The 12,655-nt window shown below is 39.0% G+C and overlaps 1 protein-coding gene across 25 annotated transcripts in view; it reads left to right on the forward strand.

Moving 5' to 3' along the window:
* USP40 (ubiquitin specific peptidase 40) overlaps positions 1–12,655 on the forward strand; it is a 77,267-nt gene that overhangs the window by 49,137 nt on the left and 15,475 nt on the right. For all 25 annotated transcript variants that reach the window (XR_006516007.2, XM_014862554.3, XM_044751561.2 and 22 more), the window contains 4 exons: positions 3,621–3,657; positions 5,329–5,393; positions 7,486–7,560; positions 10,229–10,355. Coding sequence is in view for 24 of the 25 variants with exons in the window: in XM_014862554.3 (XP_014718040.2) it covers positions 3,621–3,657; positions 5,329–5,393; positions 7,486–7,560; positions 10,229–10,355 (304 nt within the window). In the remaining variant the exon portion in view is untranslated. The remainder of the gene's footprint in view (positions 1–3,620; positions 3,658–5,328; positions 5,394–7,485; positions 7,561–10,228; positions 10,356–12,655) is intronic.

Raw genomic sequence — 12,655 nt, forward strand, 5'->3', positions numbered from 1 at the left:
ACCTGTGTTAGGATTTTGAGGTCCTAAGGCTGGGGTTTGCATAACACACTTTAAAGAATTCTGTGTACTCACTAAAAGAGTAGTTTTGGGAGTTTGAAAATTGGTGAACCAACTGGAATTTTTTTTAAAAGATTACTATTATTTTCTGATCATCAGTGATACTGGTTTATGTAGAAATTTGGGGTATATAGAAATGGATCAAAAGAAAAAATTAAAACCACTCATAATCCCTTATCTCACTAATATTAACATTTTGGTATATTTCCTTCTGGTGTTTTTACTTTATATACACACATAATCACACACATAGGTATAAATGTTTGTGTGTGTGTGATAAAGCAAACAATTATGTTGGTGTCACTGAGCACTGGGGCTTTCATGTTGGAAAATGGAGAAACAGATAACATCAGCGTGGTTAAGTAAAGCCTGTACTCCTGAATTTGAATTAGAAGGATCAGAATGGACTTGACGTATTTTTTCTTAAAAAAATTCTTTTTCTAGCTCTGTCCCCTGAAACAGGAACGACCACCAACCTGGTAGTAGTAATAAGCACCCCAGCACCCAGATTGTGATCACTAAATAACCGTTTCCTACTAGAAGGCAACAGGGTTTCTTGGAGTAATGGCTGATTCTGTATCTAGGTCAGGAAAGCATAAGATGAGCCTAGAACGTCTTGTCAGAACAGAAGGCAGTGAAACTAGCAAAGATCACTGGGGTTGACAGAGACTCAGGAGCCAGTTTGAAGAGGCTCCCGCTAGTCAAAGATGAGACACTTTGAACCTCAGTTGGAATAACAAGGAAAATTGATTGGTATGCATACATAAAATCTGTGAGTTCATAATGATCCTAAAAGTTACCTATAGTGGGTGCTAAGGAAGCAGCAAGGAAAGAATCAACATTTATCTTGTTTTTCTTTTGCAGTCTATACCACAGGGTAACCAAATAGATAATGAGAAGGGTTTTTCTTAGACATATCACAGTTTTTCAACTCCTAATGCCTTAATGGATCTAGGCAATGATCCTGAAAGACTGCTGACAACCCAGAAACAGCAACAGCCAGACATTGTAGAAGTTCGAAACAATACCCATGCTCTTCTTGCCAAAAAAACCCAAACTGGACCTGAGTCTGATGAGGCCTCTAGGTTTGAGTACCAGGTTATCAGTACAGTGGACAGAGGGATGTGTTAGATGCACCACAGGCCTGCATCAGCACAATCTCGAAGTGGAGAACTCCTCTTCAAGAAATCAGTTGCAGAATGAGGAAGCCTGAAGGTTAAAAGAGGCTTAGGAGAAATAGCAAGCAGGTGCAATGGATGGACTTGATTTGGCCCTTGATTCAAACCAAAAGAACTTTAGTAATAGTTTAAGAGAAAGTAGGGAAATTTGAACACTGACTGGATATTTATTATTAAGGAATTCTTAATTTTTTTAGATGTTACGGTTTTAGGGTTATGTTTTTTAGAAGAATCTTTATCTTTTAGAGATGAGTACTAAATATTTTCCCAGTTTTTCATTTACCTTTTAACTTTAGTGTGTTTTAATTTCAAAGAAAACAGCACAGAACTTTTCAAAGGAATAATGTGTATGTCTTTCTGTTCTCTCTTGAACCCGTTGTAAGCTGGCTTGTCCTTGCCACAGTCCTGAACCACCTCTCGTCAAGGCCATCAGTGGACTCCATGTTGCTGTGCCCCATGAGCACCTCAGTTTGCTGTTTCCTCTTCTCTCTACCCCATGAGCACCTTTGTGCTCACTTCTTAGACTGGACCTCCCCCCAGAACTCCATACCTGTATATCCAGCTGCTACTTGGTTGTCTGATAGTCATCTCAAATGATAACACACCCACGATGGAACCCCTGATTTTCTCTCTCATACGGACTTCACTCACATTGTCTTCTTCAGTTATGGTGGCTCCATTTTTCTACGTACTTAGGCCAAAAACCTCCGAGTCATCCTTGATTCTTTTCTTTCTTACTTCACATCCAGTTTTTCAGCAAATCCTTTTGGTTCTACCATCAAGATTTATCAAGGATCTGACCACACTTTATTCCTTCCATTGCTGTCACCCTGGTCATCTCTCTTCTGTATTATTCCAGCAGCTTCCTAACTGATCTCCTTTCTTCCAGCCTGGCCCTCCCAGGACCTGTTCTTACAAAGTTGAGTGATCCTTTGAGGTGTAAGTCAGATCGTCACCCTCAACTCACCACCACCCTCCTGTGCTTTCTCATCTCACTCAGAGTGAGAGCCAGCAGCCCTGAGTGACCCTGCAAGGCCCTGTGGGATCTGGCCCTCTGCTATCTTGTTTTGAAAAACCTCCAGCTCCTCTTGCCTTTCACTCTACTCCAGCCACACTGGCCTCCGTGCTGTTCCTCAAACAGGCCCTTACACTGGCTGTTTTCTCTGCCTGGTTCACAGTCAAGTGCAATGCTCCATCCTTTGTTTTCCTTAAATAGTGGAAGCCTTTAAGACTGCAGTTTTCTTTGAATATGGCTGTGATCCTATTCCCTATGTTTTAATATATTGTGTTCTCATTGTCATCATTTTCTAAACTATCTTTAGTTATATTTTAAAGTCTTTTTTATTTTTAATCATACAAGTAATTGTGGATTTATTCTTAGTTTTTAAACTTCATGAGGGGCTAAAAGTCCCCTTTGGTCACCAGCGCATTCCCTTCCCTTCCCCAGAAGTCACTACTGTCACGGGATGATAGACTCTTACCCACATCGGCACAGCGTGCGTCCTTCCGTACCTTTGCCTTGCGTATGCCAGCTTGCGGATGTGTACCTGGACTTGTTTGTGTGGTTTCTTTGAAATCATAATGGGCTCATGCTGCATGTGTTATGCTAGAACTTTGTTCCACTTACAATATTTTTAAGACCAGTACATATTAAATCGATTTTATCCTTTTAATTGTTTTAAGACCTTTCATGGTTTATTGTTCCCCTGTTAGTGGATACCTTGGTGGTTTACATTTTTCTCTTATTCTAAGCAGTACAGCAGTGATCATCCTAATTCTTGCTCCCTTCTGCTCTAGTATAGTATAAATCAAATTGTATTTACTCTTTTGTCCTAGACTTATTTAAGAATTTTTTTCCCCTCAAGAAGTTGGGAGTTTTTAATTACTGTTTTATGTAGACTTGTGTTGATCATCTCTCATTTGTTGCATTGTGCCCTGAGATAACAGCTTGCCCAGGTCTTTCCTCGTGAGTTTATATGTGACCAGTTCTGTCTCCTGGGTGCTAAGTAAGGGCTACTCTCCTTTTACAGGATTCAGAGTGTGATGTGTGTCTCTGAGATCAGCCTCATTAACCATGTCTGGTCAGCAATACGATGGGTCCTCAGTAGGGAGTCATGCTGCCGACATGGAAGCGGGTGAACAAACTGGGACGAAGTTCTGGTTGCAAACGCCGGAACTGTTTTCCCCTCCTGAGTTGGCCCCACCTAGCTCTTAGGAAGGAGAGCTGACTTAATCACCCTCTTAATTATGTGTAACTATGCTTATCTATTTGACAATTATTAAATGTAATCAGACTCATATAGGCCCAGGATCCAAAATGGGTGTTTCTCTCAATACTGTAACTCTGAAACAGAAAGCAAGTGAACATTTTTTTTTTTTTTACAGTGTTTAAAGATAATGCTGGAGAAATCTGGCCTACTAGGTAAGTACAGACCATAATGATGCATAATCTTATCCACTTCCTTTCCTTCTAATAAATAATCTATAAACCTAATAAAAATTTCAGACTTTTTTTTCTCCAGGGTAGTCAGTTACACTTTACATTTCTATATGTTTGTAATGGGTTCTTGCGGTTCTTGTTGGTGAGCTAAAAAGAAAACTAGTTGTAGGTTAGCCTGCCACTTGGGAGAGAGACCCTGGGTAGGACCCAACAAAAGGGCAGAGGACGCAGAGTTTATGCCCTCTGGAATTACCCAGGTCTTTCACTGGTTCATTTTCTTGTTTAACCTCATTGATTCAGAATTTCAGCGGATTGTGTTTCACGCCAGTATTTCTATATTATAGATTAGGGAATGTAATATGAATGAAAAAAATAAATCCAGAATGTCTTGAAGTGGCCACACAGACGGAATCATGTCACTGAGCTTGCTGAGGCGTCTCACTGCTTTCTTTGGAGCACTTTGCCATTCTCAGGCTTCGTTCACCTGGAAGCCTGTGGCTCCGTTATCTGAAAGGGCAGTGAACACGCTCTGGGTCACTCTTCTAGGAGCTTAGGGCAGTGTGTCGTTTCATCTCCACGACAGTCCTCCCTGCAGGGGTCATCACCTGGCCCCATTTCACAGATGACAAGACAGGCTGCAAATGTTTAGAGGCTCAGCCAGAGCCAGCTGTACATTTATACGTTCCTGTATCCATCATACAGCAAAGCCACGTCTCTCTGATTTCAGAACCCGAGTTCTTTCCACCATGCTGTGCTATGAAGTAGTGGTGTTCAGTTTTAACTTACTGGTGTTTTCTTTTTTTTAATGTACTTAGATTAAGTTAAACATTGGGATAACTCTTACTGCATTTAAAACTAGAACTAACGACAAAAGAAGGTTTGTAAAGAACAGTATTGGGATTCAAAACCTGTGGCCTGTACAGGATAAATGTGAGATCTGTTCCTTTGGCCGTACCTTCTTTTGGTGGGTGGAGCAGTTGACTGTTTATAAGACATTGCTATGTTTTTTTAATAACCAGGGTTTCTAACTTTTGCTCCGCTCATCTCCTCCTCCACAAAAAAATTCTCATTTCATCAGTGTAGGAAGTGTGCTGAAAAATTAGAAATCTAATTAAAAACTATTTAACATTTATAAATGTTCACTTATACTACATTAAAATGCTGTTCCAAAAGCACTGTTTTTTGTTAGCTTAACTGCTAATTGAATAGGAACAGTTTTGTTGTACATGTCATCAGTTGCTGAGTGATGTTAGCAGGTACTTTCAGCCAAGACAGTGAAATAAAACTCAACTCCATAATGATTTTAGAAGGGAATCTATGCTTATGAGTATATGTACATGTGCTTGTACTCATGTATGATTTATACATATGATTTATACATATTTTACATGTACATGTAAATAATAAAGGTATAATGTAGAAATTATAATAGTAGCAAATGTTACTTCTATTTGCAAATATACAATTCTTGATGGAAGAGAGGAAATTAACCAAATTGGGGAAACAACTTAATTTTTTTCATGCTCTTGGAGAGATAATTTAGTTGAAAAATTAGTTAATAATTATTAGGTCAAACCCCATTTGATATTCCAGAAAAAATCTTAAAACATATTCTTCTGAATTTTTTTCATCTTGATTTTGATTCCTTCATAGGAGACGCATGGCATTTACGAAAAATGGATTGGTGCTATGAAGCTGGGGAGCCTTTATGTGACGAAGTAAGAGTATTTCTATACATTTTATTCTTAAAAATGGTTGTGTTTATTTTGTATTTTCATACAGGATACCTACCCCACTCATGTGAATAAATTCTAGAAAAAGCTTCAGGTTTTTTTTATGATACCAAAATCTATCTATGGGTTTACTTTCACTTTTTACTATAGTTTTCTCGTAGAGTCAGGGAAAGTCTGGCGAAGTGGGGTGTCTGTAACATTTGTGTTAAGTCCTCTTTTGATGAGAGAGTGTGTCCCTAGGAATAGTAGTTCTCATTAGGAGACGGAGAACTTCAAAGAACAGAAGACATCTGAACTAATGAAAGAATTTGCAGATACACTGAATTTTGAAACCTCAATGTTTTAATCTCAGAATTCTCTGTAAGTTAATGATGGCAGAATTCATCTTACCAACCAGTCACTTAGGCTCTGATGCAGACTACATCTCTGGATCCAGCCAAGCTCTTAGGGTAGCCTTAGGCACAGTTTTATCACAGGAGAGTTGGAATCTGGTTAGTCTTCTTGTTGATCCAAATAGCGTCAAACACCCCAGTCCAAACCCATGGCCTTAGAAGTAGACCCCAAATGAAGCTTTGAGAGAAGGCTTAGACAGTTGTTGTCAGCAGCCCACTTCTCCCCTCTTTATCTGCCTGCTTTCTGTTCAGTAATAGACAGTGGCATTGAACATCAGCAGAGGTTGATTGAAGCGGGTGTCGTGGGGCCTTCCCCTGGGACACTGCTGCATAGCAGTCAGTTGCAATATAGAGAGGCCCCTCCTGAGCCTTGGCCAGGAATTTGACTGTCCAGAGTAAGAAGTGGACCTCAAAGAATCTTCAGGACATACAGTTTGGATGTCAGAAGAGTCTGTCTAGTCAAATGGTTTCTGCAGTTTTTTCTCTATTAATTCCCCCGTCGGTATCAAACCTTTCCCCTAAGAGCAAACTCATTACCCTCAAAACTGACTCCTCTTCCCAGATTTTGCTGTCTTTCCCATCCTGATCTTTTGCAGCCTGAAATGGGGCTTACACTGCTTACCTGCCATCTCTTATATTTGGTCTCGGCCTTCCAAGGCCTGTCGGTTTTTCCACTCCTCTGCTAACCATTCCCGCTGCTGGCCTCCTGGTTCAAACCTTTTTTTTTTTTTTTTGCCTCACCTAAATTACTGCAGCTGGCTTCCCTCAGCTCAGGTGTTCCTCTCTTTGCTGTGTTATGCATATAGCAGCCAGATTGATCTTTAAAAACCCCTTCTTAGGGGCCGGCCCCGTGGCCCAGTGGTTAAGTTCGCGTGTTCTGCTTCAGCAGCTCAGGGTTTCACTGGTTTGGATCCTGGCTGTGGACATGGCACTGCCCCTCAGGCCATGCTGGGGTGGCGCCCCACATGCCACAACCAGAAGGACCCACAACTAAAGTATACAACTATGTACTGGGAGGATTTGGGGAGGAAAAAGCAGAAAGAAAAAAAAGATTGGCAATAGTTGTTAGCTCAGGTGCCAATCTTTAAAAAAAAAAAAGCCTTCTCAGAAGTCATGAGTGGCTTTTTTCAAAGCCGCTGACAACCCCTTTTTTTCTATTCCACATCCCTTCAATCCGTGACCACCCTTCCAATCCAGTTTTCTCTCCTGTTACTCTCCAACTGCTGCTCCCCACCCTAATCACTCTAGCTCTTTGCTCATCCCCAGAACAAGCCATACTTATTCTTGACTTAACCGTGACTCTCCCTGTTCGTTCCATGAGAGACTCATTCCGCTTCCTCTGGCTTTCCTCTGGCTTTCCTCTGGCTTTCCAAATCCAGCCCATCCTTTTAGGCTCACCTAAGATTTCATCTTATGTAAATCCATCTCTCATCATTTCTCACCTCACCCATCTCCCTTCCTCTAACCTTTTATGATACTTACAGTTCATACCCCATAATTTAATACATAGTGATTTACTGTTTTATAGTCTTAGCTTATTTCCTGTCTCTTCAATATCTGCTTTATTATTCCTTTATTTGTTTCTTGAAAGGGTAGTAGAGGCATAGGGTTTAAAAAAAAAGATCCAGTGGTCTGTTTGTCCCTTTCAGAAGTCATAAGTGACAAAAAGGATTTTGTTTTCCCAGGATGCAACACTGAAAGAGCTTACGATATGTTCTGGAGATACTTTGCTTTTAATTGAAGGAAAACTTCCTCCTCTGGTAAGATTTTGCTTCTAATCAGACATTTTGTAGATAACAGTTACTGTTTTCTGATTACAAAGACGATATATTCTCATTGTGTGAAAATGGGCAAATACAGACAATCATACAGAGAGTAGAGAACTTAACTCAAGATCCTACCAGTCAGACAGCTCCCATATTTTACAGCTTTATATATTTCCTTCCTATAAAATCAGTTGTATGTACAATTTTATTTCCTACCCTTTATATTTAATTTTTTAACCTGACCATAAAATCCAAAAACAGTCATTACATCCAATGTATGACTTACCACAGTTTACTTCACCTATAGCCCCATTATTGGAAGTTTAGCTTGTTTTACATTTTTTGTTCTTACAAATAGTACTTAAATATAAATCCTTAAGATAGTTCTAAACATGGAATTAACAAGTCAAAGGGTATGAACTTTTTCAAGACTCGCTGCTGTGTATTGACAAATTGTTTTCCCAAAGAATTGTACCAAATTTACAGTCCTAGCAGCAGTAACTGAGAGGGCTCATTTCACTGCTTTCATAAACACTGCTTATTATCACTTTTTAAAACCATTATTATAGGGTTTTTTAATGTAGATAGGTGTAAAGATGAAAACCAAAAAATGACCCAAAATTCCAGCACTCAGATAACCATTTGCTGATGAATGGAAAATTGAAACAGCAGAAGGCTATGAATGAACAACAAAAATTTCTCCCATAGCTTTCTCCCAAGAAAGAATCACAACTAACTTGTTTTTCCTTATATACCTTTCCAAGAAAAAAATTATGCCTATTTATATGTTGACTGTAAATATGTGCATATCCTTTTTAAAGTTTGCATAAAGGGGATCATATTCTATACATTGTTTTACACCTCTTGTTGTTTTTTTGTTTGTTTTTATTCACTTAATATCTCTTGAGGATCTCCTCATGTAAACACAAACAGACCTACCTTATTCTTTTCCATGACTTCATAGAATTCTATTGTGTTTTCTACCATGCTCTTTAAAGTTAATTTTTGAATTGGTGGTACTCGTGATACAAAATTCAAAGTGTATACAAAGCTGGGCCAGGAAGTAGTGTCCCTCCCGTCTCCGAGCCACTCGGTGTCCTCCCTCCACGGGCAGCCAGCTTCCTCTCTTTCCTTCCAGAGTTCTGTGCTTTTTAATGTAGACACGCACGCTCTCACACGGATGTGTGTCTACGTATGTAGCACATATATATACATATGCATATATATACACACATATTTTTTCTTTTTATTTACACAAAAGATTATGTGCTAGACACCCTATTCTGTAGCTAAGTTTTTTCATTAATGTTTTATCTCCATATATACTGTATCAGCACGCATAAAGGTATCTCATTCTCTTTGATGGCTATGTAATATTCCATTGTATGGAGGTACCATAATTTATTTAACCAGTCCCTTTCCAGAGAAGACTTAGGTTGTTTCCAGTCTTTTGTTGATAGAAAATAACACTGCAAAAAATATCATGTATGTGCCGTTTTGCATGTATATATCTACAGGATAAATTCCTAGAGCTGAAATTGCTTTGTCAAAAGTTATGGCAGACCATAATGTAACCAGTCTTCTACAGAGAGACCTTTAGATTGGTTCAGGGTTTTGCTACGTATTAGCCATAAACAACTCGCAGTAACTGTCCTTGCATCTATGGCTTTGCATGTTTGGGCTAGGGTATCAGAAGGTGAATTCCCAACCGTGGAGTGGCTGGGTCGGAGGGCTTGGGCATGTTAAATTTTGAGAGTGCCAAATTACTCTCCAAACACTTTGCAGCAGTTTATACTCCTGCCACCAATTTATGAGAGTTCAAGTTTACTTGTATTTTTACCAATATAGAATATTATTAGACTTTCTAGTTTTTGACAGACTGATAGGTGAAAAAGTAGAATTTTATTGTTCTGATTTATATTTATTCAATTAAATAGAGGTTGAGTATTTGTTGATCTTCACCAATTGGATAAAAAGGAGAAATCTCATTTTAATACTCATTTCTTGAACTATATATTTTAAATATTTTTCTTTTTTTTTTTTTTACCTTCTCATCTTCTACTGTTGGAAACTGAGCACTGTGACAACAACATCTTTCATCCTTTAATAAATCTTTTACAGCTTCTTTACTAACTGAAAAAAAGGGGTGGGGAAGAACCTGTTAAGTTAGTAAAACTGAAATTACACAGATCTGTTTAAGGAAAGAGGCTTATTCATGTAGTTTGTCTGCAGGAATCCAGCTGAGCTCAGCAGGTTGTTGCTTCTCTGTAAAGTTCTTTCAGGAATTTGATCAATGGAAACTGCTTGTAAGTGGCACGTGGTGCAGGTGGTGCTCTTACAGAACCTGGAAAGATTTGTATAGCTTGTTCTGTCAAATATTTTGTTACTTTGTTCGTATTTTTCATTTATTGGAGCTACTAAGATACTTCTAAACAAAGAACATTTAGTCCCAGTCATCCCAAAGACTGATTTTTATGATTTTAAACTTTTGATTGTAAAAACAATAAACAAGTGTAATATATGGCAATTAGTACATCTAAAAGGAAAAATAATAAATTCAGAAACATTTCCTGTTGTCAAGATGTTTCTCTCTATGGAAGTGGAAGTGGAAGTTCACTTAATCTGTGTGTATCACAGCAGTTAGACATGCTCCATTCTTCAGGGTTTCCTGACGGTGCCCATCTGGTGGTACCAGCCTCAGCATCCCTCGGGTCACTGGAAGAGTCATCAGGACCGGAGGAACTGTACCCCTTCTCAAGGTGGGATCTGGAGAGCTATTTCCGCCCAAGGTGAGAACAGAACGGAATTGCAGTAGCCAACGGGTCATAAAGAAAAGTAAAATGCTTCTGCTCTGAAGGCAACTGAAATATATATTTTAAAAGATGTAAGTTTGAAAATCAAAACCTATTTATTCCATAAGTCATTCCATCATAATAACACCATCTATTTTTTTTTTTTAAAGAGTGTATTTTTCCTTTTTCTCCCCAAAGCACCCCAGTACACAGTTGTGTATTTTTAGTTGTGGGTCCTTCAAGTTGTGGCATGTGGGATGCCGCCTCAGCATGGCCTGATGAGCGGTGCCATGTCTGTCCCCAGGATCCAAACTGGCAAAACCCTGGGCCGCCGAAGCAGAGTGCGCGAACTTAACCACTTGGCCACAGGGCTGGCCCCTCACCATCTATTTTTAACCAGTGCTTTGTAACCTCTATAAAGTACTGTGACTATATTTATCTATATTATATTAATATATTAAATTTTTTTAAGGAATTTTTATATATCGTCTCTGAAAAGCCACATGACAACAGAATAGCAGCCCCGTTGATTACAATAAACTACCATACCACGGCTTAAATCATTGACAGTGACTTCACTGCAGCCCCCAGGGCAGAGAGGCGGGTCTGGAGTCCATACCCTGCACAGCTCCCGTTCTCTCTGCCGCTGCCACCACATCCCCAGGAACCGCTTCAAGGGCGTCCCCCGCATCTCAGCGACTTCTGAGAAGAGACGCAGAGTGTAAACATATTGTTTTAGTCTGAGTGGCTTCTCCACAGACGAAATGCAGCACACACATTGTGATGAGCAAGAAGTCACTAGCAGTGACTTTGAATTGCCACTGTAAAAAGTGGATTTCCACTTCGTTATTTAAAAAAACGCAAATTAATCTCCTTTGTAACTATAAAGAGAATATATTTTTAGTAGGACCAATTTTTTTTCTTTTTATCACGCTTTACTTAATTCTTTAGCTTTTTTTTTAGTTTCTGGAAGTATTATATCATATATTTACATTTCTTTTTATCTTTCAAACCTCAGTACTGAAATTAATATAAACAAGTCAAATTCTTACCTCCTTACTCTTTGAAGTTAGGGTTATATGTGGAGAGCAATAAAATATTCTGTGTTGAATTAGCTATGAAATTGGCATTGTTATTTTTCAGTTGTATTATATTAGATTTAACTAATTCTAAAACTGCTTTGATAGAATAATTACATGTAGAGTTGGATACAAACTTCAAAAGCATGTTTAATGAGTGTGTTTCTCCATGAATGTAAAAAAACAGGTTCATTTTTTGGTAATCCTTCTGTTATCACAACGTGTGAGAAACATTTTTCGTTCCTGAGAGTTTCCTGAAACTGTCTAATAGCTTGGAGTGTCCTTAAGACACAGGAAGAACCTCTCCTGAAGAGAGCCTTTTCACTTAATTTGCTTATAATCTAATTTCCTATTATGTATTAGCAATATGCCCAGCAATAAACGAAGACATTTAATTAGAGCAAAAATGAGTGAAATTATTCTGAATTTTGAATTTAGTTACCATGTTTTATAATCCAGAGTTTTAGGTGAGAGAGCATTCTGTTTTTCTCCTTTTTAAGCAAATATAGAAAGGCCTTCTTACTGTCAAGGATTCCTTCAGTCCATAAACATTTGCTGTGTGGCACCCACTATACCAGGCCCTGGAGAGATGAACAAGCTAGATGGCCTGCCCTCTCTTGAAAATCATGTTCTTTGGGGGAGACAGATTAGGGAAAAAAAATACACATATAGGGGCTGGCCCAGTCGTGTAGGGCTTAAGTTCACATACTCCATTTCGGCAGCCCAGGGTTCACAGGTTCGGATCCTGGCCACAAACCTATACACAGCTCATAAAGCCATGCTGTGGCAGTATCCCACATACAAAGTAGAGGAAGATTGGCACAGATGTCGGCTTAGGGACAATCTTCCTCAGGCAAAAAGATGATGATTGGCAATGGGTGTTAGCTCAAGGACCATCTTCCTCACCAAGAAAAAAAAAAAAGCATATACGCACACACACAAAAAAGTAACAAGTTGGGATAAGTGTTATGAGAAAAAGAAACAGAAAGGTAATATAAAGAATAAGGACAGAGTATCCCACCAGCAAAGTCCTCTTTGAGGAAGGAGAGCGTATGGAAAAGAGCATTCTATGTGCACAGCACAGGTGTAAAATTCCTCAAACCAATTATAGTGAGAAAACCATGGTTTGTGCCAACAGCATACTCCCTGCCTGCTGATTTACCAGGCGGAGCTTCCTCCCTTCTGAAGTCGGGAGGGAGCTAATTTGAGGAATTCAGA

Source organism: Equus asinus, chromosome 19 (assembly GCF_041296235.1).
Source record: "Equus asinus isolate D_3611 breed Donkey chromosome 19, EquAss-T2T_v2, whole genome shotgun sequence".
Taxonomy (NCBI): Eukaryota; Metazoa; Chordata; class Mammalia; order Perissodactyla; family Equidae; genus Equus; species Equus asinus.